At 33.3% G+C, this 22,170-nt stretch overlaps 1 protein-coding gene across 1 annotated transcript; it reads left to right on the top strand.

The window, feature by feature from the left end:
* Nucleotides 1–2,138: 2,138 nt before the first annotated feature.
* On the top strand, nucleotides 2,139–3,474 carry LOC128244106 (heat shock 70 kDa protein 12A-like). The gene is made up of 2 exons (XM_052962120.1): nucleotides 2,139–2,232; nucleotides 2,390–3,474. The coding sequence occupies exons 1-2, from the start codon at nucleotides 2,139–2,141 to the stop codon at nucleotides 3,472–3,474; spliced, it is 1,179 nt and encodes a 392-aa protein (XP_052818080.1).
* The last annotated feature ends 18,696 nt before the right edge of the window (nucleotides 3,475–22,170 follow it).

Raw genomic sequence — 22,170 nt, 5'->3', positions numbered from 1 at the left:
ATATTTTAATGTTGTATAACAAACAAAGCATAAATTAGATAAAACACAAAACTTTCTTGTTATTTTTTTCCAAAATCAGACATTCGCAGTAGCTTCAATGCAAACAATAAGCCGCCGCAGGGTAGACCGTCTATTCATTTTGGACATGACCTATTACGAAACTACAACATTATAAAGTTGATTATATCAAAGCGGATTGTAACAAAAGGCTAAACTTCTTGACAAACTCAGTATCAGTTTTGAGCAATACCAGTATTGCCTGAAAATTGTTGTCATATTTTGCCAGTTCTCCTTTATGAATTTACCAATAGACCAAAATTGTATCGCATATCCGTTTGGCCGTAAGTCAATTTTTATGACGAAAATGAGTTGTGACGTGCTCAGAATAGCTTAAGATCAACATAAAAAGATCATTCAACATAAAACAATTTCGTATTTTCAATAAATCCAAGTAAATATCTTACATGAGATTAGAATCATTCACTATGATCAACAGCATTTAGTCCCACACGAATCTGTATAATAATTACAACGCTTTATTCGATTTATGAATGTCCTTAGCTCTTGAAGATGTCATAGCGGCCGTTTCCAAAGCTTAGGTCGATTCATACAAATTAGCTCATATTTATGAATGTCTTAGAGACTCAGAAATGCATTATATTTAATTTAAATATACTGAAATTGGACTATAATGATAGGAATGGTTTGAAAATATTCAAACTTATAGTATATTATTATAGTGTAGTAAATCTTAGTGTAACAGAGGTTATGCGACATTTGGATGCGACTCGTATGTATAAATGAGATTGTAGTTAACTTTGATAACATGTAGTTCGCCTCCGGCTAAAATCACTGCGAATCCTATCTGCCCGACTTTCACTTTTAATTGTGAATTATCATATCAAACATTACAGTTAATACCTTAGAGAAGAATACTACGAACACGAAAATAGTTTCCGATATATCATTCATTTCGATGAAATCATGTGATTAATTTGAGAGATATAATGATCTGCTGCAATGTCATCAAAAGTTTAATTAGTGTGGATTTTGTTTTTCCGAACCATATTTATAAACCATGGCTACAGAAAAAGAGGAAATATCTATGTCAAAGAAAATTTTAAAAAATGCCTTACCTATAGTAACAAAGCCAGAAAAGGAACATCTTATTGTTGCCGCTATTGACTTTGGCACGACATTCACTGGCTATGCATTTTCCACCAAAAAAATATTGGATGATAAAATCAACTGCAGCCTTTTTCGGTCAGAAGGATTTCAAAGTGAGAAGGCTCCCACGTGCGTCCTTCTAAATTCAGACGAAACATTCAGCGCATTTGGATACGACGCAGAAGAAAAATATGAGGAGCTATGTCTAAACAATGAAAGCGATGGATATCATTACTTCGAGCGCTTTAAAATGAACCTCTACAAAGCCAAGGTAATAATTTCCATAATTTCTTTGAGATTATTTGTTATATGAGGATATTAAGTCTAGCATTTAACTCTTTTTAAAAATGATTTTATATGTTTAATGATATTACATGTTGCATTTTTACTTTTTTGTTGAGGTGGGAGAAAAAGCATCCTCCGTGGCCGATCGTTAAAGATTGCTTCATCTTAACCCTCGCGCAGGATGTTCTGCGGAAACTCGGTAAACATCGTTTCCACAAAACACCATGCGCTCGGGTTCTTACACGAACGACCATGGAAGATACTTATCATCTCATTTCCAGCAACTTTCTCTTGAAACAAAGATCAAAGACCAAAAAGGGAAAGAACTTTTAGCAATAGATATTTTCTCGAAAGTGATTAAGCACCTTTCAGAGGAACTTAACGAACAATTGAGAAAACAAGTGGCGGGAATTGCTCCAGATGACGTTTTATGGGTTATAACGATTCCAGCAATCTGGTCAGACGCAGCTAAGCAGTTCATGCGAGAGGCAGCAAAAAAGGTTTGATTAATGCATTTCTTATATTAACAATTTGCATATCTGTATTTATTAAATGAATATGATATAGAGGAAGCGTAGGCCTTCATTTAAAGATATCAAAATTCCATTTTAATGTTCAAGGCCGAAATTAGAGATGATGACATAAAACTAGCTTTGGAACCAGAGGCTGCATCTCTTTACTGCAACATGCAAAAATTGTGCAAAATTGTGAAGTTTGATGGCAAAGTGGAACTGGACTCTTTCCCCGTCGGCCACAGATACATTGTTGCTGATTTAGGGGGTAAGCTTTTTCTGACATTAATTTTCTCTAATATAAATATCAAATATGCACGTGTTCTGTAGAAATTATGATACAAGTTTGATACAGTATACGAATTAAAAAAAACGGGTAAGAAATTACATAAGCCTATATTTGATCAATCGTATTTCGTTTTTAGGGGGAACAGCTGATTTAGCTGTACATGAAATTCTAGACGATCAAAATTTAAGAGAGATCGCAAGGTCGGATGGTGACGCATACGGGGGTATTTTAGTGGACAACGCGTTTCAAGAATTTCTGTCAGATTTTTTCGGATTTAACGTAGTACAACACTTAATTGAAACACATGGGTATATGGAATTTCGGAGGAAATTTGAAACTAAAAAACGAGGATTTAAATCCGACGAAAAATGGATCAATATTAATATTCCATTGTTGGAATTAAAAGACGCATTTGAAGCTTGCAGTGTGTCTTATAACGACACAGTTCGTGAAGCCAATGCAAAGTACACAGGAAAGGCTGAAATTAAACGTGATATGTTCAAATTTTCTGCTGACATCATGAAGTGTTTTTTTGATAAGGCCGTTGATGGAATTGTCAAATTCATCAAAGAGTTGCGTTCAAACGATGAGCTGAGTATGATCCATACCATTTTGATGGTTGGAGGATTTTCGGAATCAAAATATGTCCAAGAACGCATTAAAAATGATATACGTGGAGTAAGGCTGGTTATTCCAATCGATCCTTCATTGGCTGTTTTAAAAGGTGCAGTTTTATATGGGAAAAATCCACAAGCAATAACGGAAAGAATGGCAAGATATTCCTATGGGTTTTCCGTTGCTAGATCTTTCAAGGAGGAAACCGACCCGGAAGAGCTGAAAATAACAATAAATGGAATGCAGTATTGTAAGAAGGTATTTAAAAAGTTGATCACAAAAGGTGAAGTATTGAAAAAGGGCGAGGTGTTCGGCAACATTATGGGGCATACTGTCGAAACCAATACAGTTTTGAGCTTTATGTTATCATCATTGCTTCCAGCAGTGGCAAAAGTTTACAAATCAACAAAAGAAGATCCAAAGTACACTACCACAGAAGAAGAGTGTGAAGAACTAGGAAAACTTATCATACATCCGCCACCTTCAGGGTGGCCTCCTGTCAGCGTTCTAATTCAAGGACTAATCGTCGGTGATAGTGAAATGCATTCCTTTGCATGCAACGTTAAAACCAAGCAAATATACGCAGCAAAATTTGACTGCCTTTGAAGTGTTCTACAAATGAAGTAATGACACTGTGCAATCGGGCGATGTTATTTAATGGTTGTATCAAAACTACTTCGTAAAAAATAACATTCTGTTACCTAAAGGTTTCCTAACTTGCACTCAAAAATAAAAAAAATAATTGTAGTCTCAACCAATGGTGAACTCATGCTCATATACAAATCGATGTTGACTGACTTTTGACAAAAGGGTGACATTTATTTAAACAATATAGGTTGATGCAAACATTTGTAATGCATTTTCATGTTTAATTCATTTAACTAAATGATCAAAACAAAACTATTTAGGAACAGTTTAAATATATTTACCTTGACAAATGTTGTTGTTTTTTCTTATTTAACAGCTATGTGATCAAATATTCCCCTTTTAAGAAAGCGCCAAAATCACTTTATTTCTTATCTGTATCTAAATCGTATGAGTTTTCGTTTTGATTAAAGTCAAATGATTTATACATGATAACGCATACAACAAGTTTGTATTTAAATCAAACTATATTGTGCGCATTTGATTGCTCCAAATAGTGACTAGTCGCCAAAAAAAAAATTCAAGTGTAAATATTTTTTTATAAACTTTTTATATGGACTTCAGCACCGAGTCATTGGCCAGTTAATGAACAACGCAGTAACAATTCACAAGTTTGTGAAAAGTCAGAGGAATCATATGTACTTATAACACAAAGTAATATGATAGTGCCTTAATTTCAGTTTCGATATATGTAGATTCATAAACATTTCATTGTTACCTGTTCTGTTGATTAATATTTGTTGTTGTTAAATGGACTTCATATGGATGAAGGGGTGTGCGATCTTATTGATAAATCGATACGGAACTGAAATGACACGTAACTGTACGTAGTGGCAATCATATCGATATTTTCTTTGTACTATGAAGTATGTGTTGCCGAACTTAAATGCTTTTTAAACGTTCTTGATAGCTTGGTTTCGGTTAAAATGAACAAAATAATCATTTGCATTCTGTAAAGGAAGGTTATCAAAACGGAAAGAGAAGTAATAATCTAAACATGATATCTATCATTTTCATATATGTGCATTATCTACTTTTAATTTAGAACGATATATTGCCGAATATGTATAGCCACTAGTTATCAAAATATCGTCATAATTTTATACCGCGATATATGTTTACCAATAATATCCATCCTAATATGGGTTGTGTCATACTGGTATCACACCATCTAGTCAATTAGCCTTATTAATGTGAGCTTATGTTCAATGAAGTATAAGTTCAATGTTTTCATTATTTATGAAATATAATTTGCTTTTGTAAAATTTGCAAATAATAATATGGTAACAGTTTCTATTAAAAGATGGCAATCAATGAATAAAGTTACTTTTAAGATTACCTTGTAATCAACTACTCTTTTTATTGTTTAAAATTAAACCAGTAAGTATTTGTATTTCATAATAATAATAAATTTAAGAGTTGAATGAGTTGATCTCTTTTCAAAACAATAAACAAATATTAAAGAATTAAAACACAGAACAAAATAAACATCATGAAACATGGACACATTTAATAAACGAGTTTTGATAGCCTTACAATCTGGATCATAGAACATATGTCTAAACCATACATGCACAGACCCAGTTCATACAGAATCATAGGAGCGGTTCGTACTTGTGAGAGTTTTTTCCACAGTGATATCAAAAGTTTTATTCAGTCATCATTCAAGATTTTGCTTTTTCAGTTATTACTTACCAAAGATTTTGTTATTTTCATTTTTATTCTTATAAATTGAATTTAAATGGAATGCGTGCATAATCTGTTATTATTAAGGACATAAATGCATTAATAAAAGTTTATTTATGAGTGTTTATAACATATTTAAACAGCAACACGAGAAATGAATCAACAATAAAAGAAATCTTGTATAACTATTTCTTCACAAGCCGGCCTATGTATGACTGTCTACGACATTGGCGATCAATACTGCACATGAGGGGCTCAAACGGGTGACCGAGTAGCAAAGGGGTATATTTTCAAAATGGGGTATTTAGAATAATAAAATACCAATCTCTAAAAAATTTGCACAAACGACAGAGAATGTTGGTGATTTCAGGGTAAGACTGTATTTTATTTCACTCATGGTCATAGAAAAATAAAATTTTCGAGTAGAGAAATTAGAAGAAAATTATTTTGTTAATTCATACTAAAGTAATAATAGGTGGCGTTTATGAGCACGAATGGTTCGTGCGCACATGAATGCTTTGGGGAACCGATACGTTAACATCGATTCAGTTGATTGTTAAATTTTACAAAAAAATGTTTTTGTGAAAGTCTTATATATTATGTAAGTTCATCATATGAACTATCAAATTCTTTACACTCTTCTATGAAGAACATAGCGATATAATATAAACTTGTACAACTCAATATCGCACGTATACACGAATCATGTAAATTGATATGTTTTCTATGCATAATTCTTAAGGAGCTTACGGATAATGAGGCCCGACATCTAGTGGTATAAGACTGTAATTGATTTTCATGCATGCTGTTACCTAGACATACTTTGCTGTCATGTTGAAAGCTGATGTTGTTAAGGTTCATCGGATTTTTCGGTTTTCCAAGTGCTTCTTTGAGACTTTCAAAATAATAACATAGAAATTATGGGGTTTTTTGTTTCCAAAAGGAGGTTATATACTGGTATTTAGGAAAACTACAGTTTCACTAGTGGCTCCGATAATCGTGTCTATATAATCTATATTTTCTATAAAACTCGTACAATAAGTTACAGTTTTACACTGAAATCAACAAATATCTTCTATTTATTTCATGTTTTTGGTGAGATAATCAGTATTGTTAGAGAACTGACAGCAGTACCGAAGAAGAAACAATACATTTAGCAACTGCTTTTAATATACATTGAAGTTACTTCCATTTGATCAAAATTAATTATCTTATTTTTCAAACTAAGATTATAACTCAACAAAATGATTGATATTAAAACATAATGCATAAGTTTACATACTAATTCCATTGGAAATAAAAACAACTTTAATAAGAAAATGGTAATTCCATTCTTAAACATTTTCATAGAGCTGAACGCTCGAACATCTGTCGTTTGACTAAATACCAACCGTGACAAACACTACCAAGAGCTTCCACGTGAGTTTGACAAGAGCCCCGAAAGCCCTTGTTGGGCAGATAGCCATTAATATTTGGGCATATATTCACAGAAAGCCTTTTGTATATAACATATTTTGATGACAATCTTCCCAAGAGATTTAGAAAGATTGATCGTTTTTTAAGTATAAACATGATGAATATGAGTCACTGCAAGATGGGATGGATGTCAATTTGTCTCCGTTGTACTTTTAAATGAGATTGATGGGCGTTATTGAATATGTATGTATGAGCACACTTTACAAACATACATCTACACCTCAACTTCCATTCCTTAAATGAACTGCCTTTCGGCAATTGCGTTCATCAATCAATGAACGCAACATCTTCGGATATGTTCGGATCGTAATTCATTGCATAACAATATACATGAAAGCTATTGATCTTGTTATTGGTTGTATTGTGTCTGCAGGTCCCGTTAAATATAAATCAACATTTTTAAAAGTGTTAGTTTATTATATTTTAAATATAATGGTACCAGAAGTGTTTCAATTTTACGTTTTAAAGTGATTTCAAGTGGTTGATCATTTCCCGCGTAATTGTGACGTCATTTGAAAAAAATGTTTCCGGTTATAGTCGGGTCGTTCTATTAACAGAATGGGTAAGAACGGATTACTTAAAGGTTTTCTTAAATGAAATTAAATTTAACAATTCTTGAATGAAATAATGAACTATTGGTGTAAATATAAGGAATGAATTGCGGGGTTGATGTCCTTCGGACTCCACACACATTGACCAACCCAATTGCGTTCATACCCCGATAATGACATCAACCCCGCAATTCATTCCTTAAAAAAGATTCTTTTGCTAGGATTTCATTATTCAATGAAGACCCAGAGCGAACAAAGAAACAAACTTACTCGCACTTTTGAATGAACGATATATGGAAATGGCTTTACCATTTTTACCTTATTGAAATCCTGGTATCCATTATAGGAATACCCGCTGGCAGTGTTTAAACATCATCCAAGTATGAGGTTTCTAGACCCTAGTGTTTATCAGCTATTGACCATAACCTTTGTCTTATTTATCCATACGGCTCATATTTTGGTCATGACCAACCGGCCGGTCACCTTAATGGCCCCTTCTTTAGTTATTGATCGGAAACAGACTTTCAACTCGATGTCACTATCTTGTCCAATTTTCCTACTTAGTGTTCTTCAGTTAATAATCGGAAACATATTTGCAACTTAAGGTCACCACGACCTTGACATTTGCTCAACAGACCTCAAAGTCAGAATGGTTCATCTACTGATGATGACCAGGCAGTATACCAATTTTGAGATGCTTGGATCCCAGCATTCTGCAGTAATTGATCGGAAACGAATCTTTAGCTCAATGCCTTGACCTTTGACCCGCTGACATCGAAATCAATAGGGTTTCTCTATTGGTTATGTTCAATATGTCTACCTCTGTTTCAGCAACCTGAGAAACAGCGTTATTCAACCTGTCTATAAGTTTGAGGTCCTTAACTTAAACGTGTACAAGTTATTGATTCGAAACCGTGGGGAGGAACAACGGATTGACGGTTTTATTACTGTATGCCGCCCTTAAGAGGCATAAATACACAGGCTTGAACCTAAAATCAATGTGATATCATCTATTTAATGCCTTTTCAACCTGTCTGACTTTGTAATTCGAACTTCTTGAAAAGTCCACATAACACTTAATAATCTAAAATACCCCACCATGAATCTGAAATACTTCAAATGTCAACAACAAAGCGTAGTCTTCAACTGGAAAAATACCCGTCTACAAGCAAATCTGACTGATCTCTGACCAAAGGGGTGATTGATCATTATAAAACTAACTAAAAAACTTGTAAAACTGTCATTCATTTACATGTGTTTTATTTTCACAGTTGACTGTGCAATGCTTTATTCACTAAATGGCGACCAGTGTAATATGGCCATATGTATACAGTTGTTCAATTGAATTTGTTTTGTACATGTTTAGTTATTTTTGGACATCAATACAATTAGTTTTTTTGTTTTTTTTGCTTTAAAATAGATTTTTTTAATTTTCGCGAGATTAAATTTAAGGGTTGTCGTTCCGTTGCTAAGCAATCGGAACACTCGGTCTCTATCGGTCAAGTCAATACGGACTGGTTCTCGATATTTGACACTAGTTTTAAGTACACTTTTGAATTAAATTAAACCGGTCTATGAACAGGGAATCTTTCTTTGCTAGCGAAACCTCGTGCGGAGAGGATCGATATTAAAAAAAAATATGAAACTAAAGAAGTGTAGTTATTAAATAATTTAAACTCGCGGTTTAATACGCCTGTTACAACAATGACGGGTGGAGGACGCCCTAAAGGGAGGAAAAGGAAGGTGGCGGAAACAGTAGATGTGAGGGAAGAGGCACAGCCACGTGCACGGCGACAAAGGCAACCGCCACGTGTCACCTTGGAACCACAACTCCCCCAGGCGCCGCAGTTACCCTTGCCAGACGCGGAGCCGGGAAACAACAATGAGGGTAATGTTATTGATTTTTAAGTAAACATTCCTAGGTCTCATATTTTGCACCCTTTAACTAAGGGAAATGTGGTCCTACAGAAAATAGGCAAACCCCATAGATTTCCCCATAGGTTCAAATTTCGATGGTAGCTTGGACATGTATAGGTTAGCGAATGATGATTTTTCAACACATGTACCAACGCAATTGAAACAGCAAATTATGAGGGGGAATATATAAATTTGGCTATTCTGTAAAATGGGGCAATTGAATTGACGATATGTGCCAACGTTCCATACTGTCAATATCAGTGAATGGCTCCCTTGAGGCCAAACCAAAAGAGTGAAAGGACAAGGTACAATTCATCAAAAAGTGAACTGATGCATTTTAAATTCACATATCCATCTATTTGGCTATGCAGCCTCATAAAGTGAATGAACAACTCCAATATATATATATATATATATATATATATATATATATATATATATATATATATATATATGTACAATAATATAGAGGGTGTTTCACGCTAAGGCGGCTTTGCATGGCGCTCAAATGACGAGCAGTTCAGGCTACGACAGGCCATAAACTCCGTCATCATGGTCCAAAAGTAATAATGATCTGTGGTGGCGTTGTATGATTTTTCGTGACACGCCCCATGGAACTCGAACGGTCCCGGTAAATCATAGCCAAACACGATCGTCTACACATTTTGCGTGCATTGATTTTAATAAAAGGAAATGTTCACGGGCCATGTGTAAATTTAACCATGTCTGTTCACGGTGTGGTGCAAGGCATGCTGAGATTCATTGCAGTCATTCCCCGCCAAACCCGAATGGAAATGTAACTCCTGCAAATAACAATTTCTCTCGAAACAACCAGGCCGCACAAGGGCTCATGGGTTACTCAACATAGATATTAAACACGAGGACCGGGGGGGTTTTTCCGCCCGGATGGAGTACAGCTCGGCTTCCTGGGAATTGAATTTTATACTGACGCTTTAAGGGTTTCGATAACTTATAATTTCATAAACATATATTTTTGGGGAAATTGTTTAACAATTATGTGGCGGGAAAAAAATCGCAAGCTGAGAGCTGGCTAGGCTGTCATTTATTTCAATTTAAAAATGCATAACAATATATTTTATTATTTAAATCTATTTGGGCTTGTTGAGTCCTTTTACCTTGGTCGATCACCTCGGTGTTAGTTATCACTCGTTGTGGGAAACAACAAGAGGGCTATACATATTAAATTGGGAATTATACACTAAAATCAATTAATTAGGATGAATACAGATATAAATAACGTTTATTATTCCGTTGCTGGAATAACACGTTCTTAAGGAGTCTGTTACATGTCTGTTTCTCAAGGCCGGGAAGGCTCTAGTACGTGGCGTCCCGGTGGTTGCATTGTTGCGTTGCGTTGCCATGGGATTGCGGAGATATATTGCGGATATTGCATTTGCTGTTGGCAATTGGTGGTTGCATTGTTGCGTTGCGTTGTTAGGAGATTGCGGATATATTGCGGGTTTTGCAGTTGCGCTTGACAAAAGGAGCATTTGCACGTAAACCGTAGTTGCTGGGTTGTCTCATTTTGCCCAACATTATATTCCAGCACGGGCAAATCATAGGATACTATAGTATTAAAATAGTACACTTTGAATATACACTTAATACAACTTAATAGATCTTTCCCACTCGGACTTCAAGCCGTGTGTCAATAGGACCTATCATGGAGTCCGTTCGTTTTTACGGCCATATTTTGTTTTTTTACTTTTGTTAGGTTGTTGTACTTATTGCAGTTATTATGTAGCAAGGTTATTATGCGATTATAATGTTTGTTATGCATAAGTCAAACTCAGGAACTGTCAATGTTGTTTATTTGGTTTCTATTCAACAAAGTAGTAAAATAATAAAAGTTAACTGATCAATGTTAAAAAAATGTTTGAATTGTTAATCGAGTAAATAAAAAATAACTAAACAAATAAATTTAGATTACTATTATTCCACGTATGATTGGCAGGCTACTTTATCGGGGATTTGTTCTGCCTGTAAGAATTTAAATTCCAGTGTTGTTAACTTCAGGGCCAATGACGTCAAAGAGATATTTAAGTTTTTTGTTGTTGTTGTTTTTAAAAATAGTGGATTATGTATCAATAATAGCGCAGTTGAAAGCGCATCGGATTAAAATTGGAAAATATTGCACTTCCAACTGATACAACTAATTTTATTTGTATACATTTAGGTCGATACGGTACATTTTATAATCATAGTGTTTTAAATTCACTTTGCATTTATCATTATTTTATTATTATTTACGTTTAAACATTTTAATGCCTTAAAGATTTTTAAACAGTTAAGACATGTTTCGATTTATTTAATGAAAAACAATTTCGTCCGACTCCCTATTCATGGACATAGTTGCTTAAACATCGATCGTTCCGAATAAAGTTTTAAAAAATGAGATCATGCTACAAACATTAAATTGACAAACTGTTTTTTCGAGAAACAGCATTTGTAATATATAGAATACACTTTTTTAAAAAGAAAATGAAACAAGGAAACTACAATTGAAACTTTATAAGCCAATAAGTTAATAAACTAATGTAGTGTGATCAAATCATGCAATAGTATGATGTTTTTTTTGCCAACGATTATGTTCAATGAGTAAATGTCGAATTTTATATAAAGACTATTGCATGTATCATAGTTATATTAGCTAAACAATATATTATAAAAATGTTATATATCATTATCTGAAATATCGATTGGGGAAAGGCCAGAAAAAGGTCATTCACTCTTCTTTCATGCCAATTTGTGTGTACATTTTTCCAAAAGCAGACACTTATGTAAATTGATTCACAACCGTTTGTGGCAATTAACCACCGCACGGTTACCGTTTTATTATAAATGCTGTTATTTATACGTATGGTTCTATTCATGTGTACGTTTCACGTGGAAGCGAGAGTTTCAGTAGTAATATTTACGACAACACAGTTCAATGTTCTGGCTTTTAGTTAAAACTACAATTCCGCGAATCGGATGTGTTCCCCGTCAGGAGCGTCCATATGATTTTTGGTAAAGGTCACGACAACCTTGACTTTAGACCTACTGACCCAAGGACAGATGTCGACAACTGACCACGCAATGTGCATACTAAGATTGAAACTCTACACTGAGTCGTTCAAAAGGGTATTCACCGAAAGCGCTTGTAATGTTGATAGTATAGGTCACAATAAAATTAAATGTTACACTAAATTAGTGTCATCCAATGAACATGAACAATATGCATAAATATGTCTACTCCGAAACGTTTAAAAATTATAACCAGAAACGAAAGCGACACCTAGCTATTTCTATTAAACGTCACCGTGACGTTGTTGATCGGTATCGAAAGGGTGGCGCCAAAACAAAGACGAGGCGGACGCCACCGTCGACGACAAAGACAAGGCAGTACATAGCGTCTTTTATGCTTCGCAGGCGACAAAAAAAACACGAATAAGTTCAGAAAAAAATCAAATAAGATAAATTGTTTCCAACAATATTTGTGAACCGTCCTTTATTACAAGAAATCAGATAATTTCTATTTTAAGACGTGTTTAAATGAAAGAAGTATTTGTCGTGATTGGTTACGAACATGGCAAAATGTGACAAATTGCTGATTTAACAAGTATCTGATAAAAGGGTTTATTTATTTTGGATATTCATGTTTTGTTACTTCTCTTTCTGATTGCAGGTTTCGCGGACCGAATTTCAAAGTTTAACATTATTCATTGTTTGCATTACGCATACTTAAAAAATATCAACCTAAAGGAGCATTATACATATAGCAATATAGAGATTGTATCCTTGATCACATCCGGGAACTTGACGTTAGTTATAAAGTCACTTGAGACCTGAGCCAATTCTTCAAAGGATGCGGTTAGATACATTTTGAAGAAGAGATCCTCCGGAATAATTACCTACATCTTAAGTTTAAACTCAACAGTTTCGGGTTTTTTTTTAAACTTTTCATTGACGGTAATGAGTTGAAACAGAGAAGTTCTACACGAAAATAAAAAAGTAAAGATGAAAATATGCTCACAAATACTCAAACAACAACAAAGTATATTTTTTTTCAATTCTGTAATAGAGAGAAAGCTACGTTTACTATTTATTCAATGTCTTTCTGATTAATAACTATATCACATAGAGGCCACAATTATTTGTATTGGTGTAAAGCATTTTGTCAGAAAAAACTTCAAATATCATTAAAAGACTTGGATGCAATAAAACTGTTAATTACCTAGTATTTCTTCAAAAAAATCAATAACTTTTACAACCTTAAGCATAATGAAAATGGCATGTGTTTTACCCATACACAAGAAAGCATATCGATTAAATGATAAAGAACTGAATGGGAAAGTATACGATCGCTGTGTATCTTCACCCGGACTCATTAGCAATATCAACAACGTTTCACTATGACTTGTGGACAGAAGTAACAACGCCACCAGGAGTAAATAAATATAAGTCGTTTTAGGGAACATAAAATATCCAGAGCCGAATTCGAGCATTTTGCTCTTAACTATTTGATTCGTGCAAACAACGTCATTTTGTTCGACCAAAAGGGAAATTCCCTTTACTGTAAGTAACTATTTATCATTTAAAGGGACTTAATCAGTACAATCTAAACAAATGTCAAAGTTGTTTATTAATTGTCTTTCGTTTATAATCACATAATTATTTATCAGCTTAACAGAATAAAATCCAAGCACACTGACAGAATAGAACATAAAATTATACATAAAGTTTAACGGATTAGTATTATATTCAAGTGTCAGATAACATAACATTATACATAAAGTTTAACGGATTAGTATTATATTCAAGTGTCAGATAACATAACATTATACATAAAGTTTAACGGATTAGTATTATATTCAAGTGTCAGATAACATAACATTATACATAAAGTTTAACGGATTAGTATTATATTCAAGTGTCAGATAACATAACATTATACATAAAGTATACTGTATGGTAATATAGACGCAAGTTTCTTTGTTTTGCAACAATGGCAACACAATAAAGCACGGATGCCTTATCATAAAACATCAGAGACGATTCAAATGAAAACACAGAAAACTCACCTTTTCGTTGCTGCAATTGACTTTGGAACTTTGTATACAGGATTTGCAATTTCCTACATTCACTCGCTTGAAGATAACATTTCATGCAGTTTATTTGAAGCAGAAGGATACAAAAAAGTAAAAGCTCCGACGAGTGTTATTCTCGATACCAATACAGACGTGGTTGCGTTTGGAAACGACGCCGAGCAACACTATTAAGAGCAGGTAGAAACCGAAGAAGGAAAAGGACTCTATATTTTTCAGAGATTTAAAATGACTCTCTTCAATATAAAGGTAAACCGAAAATATATACGAGGTAATGCAAAAAAAAACATTACGAAAGAGAGACTCAAGACACATGAAAAAAGAAAACCATATCGGTGAGCAAAACACAGATCACATTTTAAGAGTCTTAAAAAACAAAATGGTAAACATGAATTTAAAAAATGGCTGTGTTTTACAGGGACTTACCGCAAAAAAAGATCAAAGACATAACCTGAAAGGAGATGTTAGCAATTGACGTCTTTTTCCAAATGTTGTTTGTTTTTGTAAAGGAGGAGTCGTATAACAGAATTGATGAAAGGTTCTTGACACAGGCGGAAGAATAGTCACTGTTTCTGCAATCTGGTCGGATGCAGCAAAACAGTTTCTGAGAGCAGCAGCAATTTTGAAAAACTGAATGAATAATACATAGCTAAGCTTCACAATTTAAACATTTCCTCTTTGGAACTGACGAATATTATAATACACTTGCTTTCGAGTTGAAAATTTTCCTCGTGAATGAATTAAATTTATGTTTTAGGCTGGTATAACAGACCTTAAATTCACTTTGGAACCAGAGGCTTCGTCTCTCTATTGCTGCTTCCAAAAGTCATGTAAAAATGTAAAGCATGACAATAGCATTGTATAAGAGGAGTTTCCGGTAGGATACCGATACATTGTGGCTGATTTAGGAGGCAAGCTTTTTTGCGCAAGTTTCCATTGAAATTTAGAATTTAATGCGAGCCTCTCATAATATCCAGTTATGTGCCGTATGCTTCTAATCAGAAAAGTGATTATAGAAAACAACAATGTTAATTCTTCCCAAAATTAGTCTTTTAAATTCCCCATTTTGAGGGGGAAAAAAGAAAAATAGTTTTGCTTACCTCGCAGCCTCGCGCTGAGATTGACTTCCTTAATATAACTTCGTAAAAACCAAAACAGTTCAGGAACTAGAGCTGTTATGACTGCTCGTTCAACTATGATAACTTCGGACCGATGATGGCTGAGTTGCTTTACTTAACTGTTCGACAAAATTACGGATTGTTTATATTACCATGGAGCTGTTTATAATTCCGTTATATTTTTCACAATTAATAATAACATAATATCGATTATTCCGTTTTCAAGTTCGGATAAGTTACTTTTGCTGAACCTAAAACTTCTTGTGAATAAACTGTTAAATATAATTAAGCTGTTGTTGATCCTAAGAATATATTTTCTGAGACAAAACAACATAACAACAATGCCTTTCATCATTCTGATAAGTAAGAAATTTGTGTAAAAACTAAACTTTTTTCGACCTCACCAAAACTTAAAACTCTTTTGATATTTAAATAAAACAATATGCACATGTTAAGTTCATATTGCTTTCTCATACACCCTTCATGACCTCGTTTTCAAATAAATCGCCGATTATTACACTTCTATTTCTTGTTTAGAGTTAATTCTATGTGTTTCCATTGACAAATGTCATCAAAGATTCAAACAAATAAAACATGTAAAATGTTTTTTATTGAAATTATTAAACACTTTCACATCCATGACACTCTTACCTAGACATTTAGCTTGATAATGCAAATTATGAGGGGGGTTTCAAATAGCTAGGCGGGTGGTCGTTCGTGGTTATATACGCAAATAAATCATGCTTAATGTGAAAATTACAAATTGTCTTTGCATAAACGACTTTAAGTATAAACATCATTTATTCTAAAACGAATGTAAATAAGGGTTATGCGCGAGAGTGTGGTCTTGTGCTGTGTGGGAAACCGAAGTGCCGGCAAATCGCTTTTCCGGTCTGGTAACCACCAACCAAGTTCACATACGCCCAGCAAAAAAACTGACCCGGAACACCTTTTTATAAACTGTGCTAACCAATGCGCTAACCGGACAACCTATCGTCTCTTGTTATAATTAGAGTATTGCACATGACATTTGAGCAAATATTCTCAATGCATATTATGATTAATAAAACAACTTAAAGGGGCTAGACACCAGATGGTCTCAAATTCGGGAAATATTTTCTCAAAACAAGCCTAGAATTGTCAATGCGAGCTAGCAGGAAGTCGATAATACATCCTTTTACATGATTAAAAAAAATAAACGCAACAATAATGTTGCTATGATTGCTGTCTCATCTGTGTTTCAACGTTGAAACACAGCGCATAACTTTTAAACTTACTGCCATGGTATTGACGTAGTAGACAACCCTAGTATATTTCAAATAGGAAAATGCGCAAAAACTGCGAATGATGCATGTCTCGCAAGCGATGTGATACATAAGTCAGTAAGATTTAATGTCTTCTACACAACGATGTCAATTGTATGTTGGTTTTCGACAATTTTCTTTTGTTTTCTTGCAATCGTATCATCTGGTGTATAGCCCCTTTAAGTAAAATGTAACGAATTTACAGATAATAGATGTCTGAATTGTCCAAAATATCGGTTTTAGCATTGTAGGGTACAATTGTCCTGCTTTTTCCGACTCTATTTGTCGTGTTTTGCTAAGGGGGTTGAAAGGCAAACAGGCATCAATTGAATGTTTTTGCGTTTTTGTTTTGGCATATAGGCGAAAATACGAAATTGTATGAAAGTTCTTGCTAGTCGAGAAGAAATCTCGGGTGTCGAAAAAATTAAGTAAATATCGTGCCAAAGAACTTCTTCGCACAAATCAAAGATAGTCTTTCTTCACATGAGTTAAATAATAATATCAATTTGATATACAAAATCATGCAAGGGTTATGATTAAATGAAATGTTCAAATGTTCAAATTTCGATATTCTTGACTTGCTGCTGCTTTTTTTCTCTTGATATTTTTTTCTTCAAAATATGTTGTTTTGCACGTTAAATTTTGAGTAAAAACTGATACGAATGAAAGCGGTGAGAGAGACATGTTCAGTAAATTGACGGAAAATAGTATGTCCGTTGATCAATGTCGCTTTTTTGCATTTCCCGGAAAATTAAAAAAACAAAACAAGAGATTGTGCTACGAAAGATAATAAATGAATACATTTAGTAATATCTTAGTGATTTGTTTCGGTAATGTACTACCGAAAAACAGCAGAACCCGGCGTAAGGGCACATCTCGAACGAAGCCTTCTAGATAAAAATTTATACTGTCTTGTTTAGTAGTTGGAACTATGCGTGTGCCAATGAAAATCGAGTTGTTGTGAAATGGGGAGCAGGACTTTTCAACCCCAAGACTTTTCAACCCCTCTCAAAACGAAGACTATTCAACCCTTAGACTTTTCAACCCCTATTTTAAAGACGTTTCAACCCCTAGTTGAAATATTTTGATTGCCATATTGAAGACTTTTCAACCCCTATATCAAAGACTTTTCAACCCCTATTATTTCTGTCAGCCAGGTGTTGTCTTTTTCATTGTTTTTGCAAGAATTTTAACCAATTGTTATTGAAATACAATTAAAGATTTGTTTGGGTTATTTGTTACACTTTTCTTCAAAGTATTGGATGAAATTTACAAAGGCGTTTGCCTTGATTTACTAAGCACTTGATGGTTAGTGTGTTTCAAAATAATATTCCGAACATTAACAATGGTACGGTAAAGTAAGATTTTGATGCCTAGTTACCCTGAACATGCAATTGTTGTATTATTCTGAAGGATATTACATACTTCAGCGAATTCACATATATTATGTACAAAGTTATCACCATAATTTTGTTCTTTAAATAGCAAATTTGAATAATTGCAAAAGAAAATGAATGCAAAGAAGAATTTACGGAACATTCTCCTTTTTGTGCCTGTAGAATGCCAATAAAAACCTGAACTTGAACATTTATAAAACATTCATTGCTTTTAAAAAAAGGTCAGCGGTGGAAACTTTTTTTGTAGTACCATATTGCTATTTCAGTACAGTTTGATTTCAGTTCTTGATAATGTATTATCTAAAAATTCAGAGTTTGGGGGTATAAATAAATAATATATATATTATATTTTTTGTTTGGTTTTAAATCCTGAAAATCATACACAAAATGTATCAAGCTGCCCATAGTTTGGAATGATGGCCATGATATTAGAACCTTAATTAACTTTCACTTTCAAGTTACTATAACAACGACCTCCAATTTGTGTTTGCAAATCCTAGATTTCGCAAACTCAAGTACCCTTTAAATACGCTGTAATCGAATACTGACCTATAATTTAGTTAGAAGGCTTCATTAAGGTGTGATTTTGGTGTTTTTTGTTTGCGAAATGTTTTTGGAAGTTTGTCTAATTGACCCACCAACTTCGGGCCCCAGCGGCGTTTTTGCATAAAAACACGGGTTTTTCACACTCCCGCGGGATTTTTCTCCCGTTTTTCAAGAGCTGGGGAAAAATCCCGCGGGGTTTCAATAATACACGATTCAAATTATTTTAGCTCAAAACAACATCTTATATCAAAAGAAACATTATGCTTCGACACCGGAAGTGAAATAACGCGAAACAAAAAAAAAACGCTTTTTAGTACGGGGTTTTTCTCCTGCGGGATAAAATTCCTACATTTTAGCAAAAAAAAGAAATCAATTCAAGCTTTATGTTTTTGAGATTTTATACATTACTTTAATGTAAATACTAATTTGAATGACTATTCTAGAGTCATTTCTTTCATTTGAGAAATCTATTAATTTAATGCATATTTTACGGGAGAAAAACCCAGCAAAAATCAGGAATGCTATTTAACGAAAAAAAAAACACCGACAAAAGCCATTTCAATTTCCAGCGGTTGGATGTTGTTAAGGAAGTGAAGTTGTTTTACATATTTATATTGAGTCAATAATATTAAGTTAACATGTGTTTGTAATAAAAAAAAATCAGATTTTAATAATTAGTTGTTTGTAACCGTCGGCATCGTCGATATACAGCCGTTATAGCCATCAGTGATCTTCCAGTTTATTTATTGTCTACATGATCACTTTCATTTAAGACTTTAAAATTTCATTTAAGAACTACCAAGTGATATATAATTTCGTTTAAATAATGGATAACTAACCCCAAACCCCACTCCCCTTCACTGCCACTTAACATTTTAAAGCTGCACTCTCACAGTTTTGCCGTTTTAACAGATTTTTTATTTTTTGTCTTCGAATTACCCATTATTGGTATCTTGAAACCAGTGGTTAAAGACTGCTGTCAAAATATATGATAGCAGATTTTTAAATTTCAGTCAGAAAACTTATCTTTTATCTCTATAAACCGTTTCTTACGGTTCAAGAAAAAAGCATGAAACATAAAATTTTAACTTATAAAGAAAAAATCTGTGACTATTTTTTTGTCAGCAGTCTTGAATGCACTTTCAGGTTCCATGACAAAAATTAAAGAAGTTGTCAAAACGTGTGAGAGTGCAGCTTTAATAATTATCTATAATTATTTTATTGTCTAGGAAAAATACCATTAATGACTACAATTTTTTTTTTGCTTAACAAAAATCTTTCCCCCATAGACACACACACAAGTGACACAACCCATTAAATACTAATGTAATACTTTTGTAATCTATACCCTGTGTCCACAATGTTTTATACTGAATGTTAAAGGGTTGGTAAAACAGTATGGATAAGGGACTGTTCAATATGGGGATTAAACCCATGATAGACAATGCACTAGCATTGTCGCCTACTCAGTCCCGGTGGCTGACCCCGGTGGCTGATTCCCACCCAGACATACATTAAAGGGATTTGGACACCAGATGATCCAAAAACAAGATTTTCAATATTACCTCAAAACAAGCCTAGCCGAATCAATACCAATTATTATGAGACTGATATTACATCATTTAATGTGTTTAAAAGATTTCATCACTCACAGTCTCTCTCTCTGAGACAAGTAATCTTTAAAAAATAGCACATAATGATTTTCCCGTTTATTAGTATTATCATATCTACTTTAAGCATGTAAAGGTCACATATACATACATACAGATAAATACATGATTGCTATTTCTAAATTTACTTCGATTTACATGGTAGACAAAGTGAGTTAATTTCGACTTATATGATTACATAAGTAAGATTCAGTGCACTGTACACTGTTGAAACATAACAGTTTGATGATAAATTTTGACAATTTTCACTTTTTCTTGCAATGTAGAATCTTGAGTCCGGTCCCTCTATTATCAGATTCTGTGAAATAATTGCATTCAAACAATTGGAAGAGCTGCATGGTGTACTGAATACAGGAGTTTAATGAATTCCATCCACTAGCTGAATAAAGGATGAACACACATTTTAAAACCACATATCAGAAGTTTTTGGAGAGCAAATTTAAATGCAAAACAGCGTTGGAAAATAAACAAGATTTTTTTTTTTTACATGTTTTATCAATGATACATGGCGATCATCAACTTATTATAAAAATCAGAATTAAAAAACAACAACATTTAACCATTTATTAAAGCTGCACTCTCACAAATTGAACGTTTGACAATTTTTTTATTTTTTGTTTTGGAGCCATAGTTTTCGAAATTCCATAGAAAACAGTTAAATAAGACTGCTGAAAAATTAGATTGTAGATCTTTATATTTCAGTTCAAAAATTGATGTCTTATGCAATAAAACATTAATTTTCATACATAAATATGAAAGTCCGCAATTTGATATTTTGGCAGCAATCTTTTATCACTGGTTTACAGATATTTACGCAAAAATGTGCTTTTTCCAAGACAAAAATATAAGAGTTGTAAAAATTGTATATCTGTGAGTGTACAGCTTTAACTGTCCATTTAAAATTGGCCAGTACAAATTTACTTTGATATTAGTATAATACTGTTATATATTTTATAAATCAATATAAAAACAATATTCTAAGATCTAAATTGATAATAACTTTAAAAATGAAAAAAACGAATGAAGAAACATAAGTTCAAAATATGCAAATAAGCTGCACACTCACAGATTTACGGTTTTGACAGCTGTTCTATTTTTTTGTCTTAAATGAGCAAATTTCTACATTCTTTTTTGCAAATCAGACTGCTGACAAAAGATCAGATCGCAGATTTGTAGATTTCTGTTCGAAAATTAATGTAATGGCATTCAACATCACTTCTTGAACTTAAATAAGAAAGTATGCAGTCTTATGACACTATTGTTCATGCATTTTCGCATAAATTGGCTCTTTCCAAGCCAAAAAATAAAGAAGTTCACTTCAATCTGTGAGAGTGCAGCTTTAAGTCAATCTTAATCTTAGGGTCATACATCATTGACTAAATTCACTCTATTGGTCAGTAATCCGATTAGCTGTACATATTATTCTCTGATTCAATTAGTCTGACCAATATTAACAGCCTAGTTTCAGTCTAGCAAATAAATTCAACACAAGTTGTTTAATTCTTCTGAGACTGACAAAGAATTAAAAACCCACATTCATGAAAAATATTTTCGATATATATGAAAAAAAACACACAAAAAATAGATTCAAGAATAAAAGAAATATGCATCCTTTAATATATATTGCATATAAAGTTAAACAATTAATTATCTATTATAAAGTTAACCTGAGTTACAATGTTTTATCTATAATTGTTGCCATTTATATTTAATAGTTATATAATTATCATGTCTATCAAATAAACCAAAAAAAATGTCATTAAATATTTGAGATAAGCACAGGCTGACACAAGAACTAAATATTTAAGTCACAGTTGACAAGGCAAACAGTTCCTACCATGATATATATATATTTATACACATGTATGTCAATAATTCTCGAAA

The sequence above is a fragment of the Mya arenaria genome, chromosome 8 (assembly GCF_026914265.1).
Source record: "Mya arenaria isolate MELC-2E11 chromosome 8, ASM2691426v1".
NCBI lineage: Eukaryota > Metazoa > Mollusca > Bivalvia > Myida > Myidae > Mya > Mya arenaria.
This window is presented reverse-complemented; position numbering and strand designations above follow the sequence as displayed.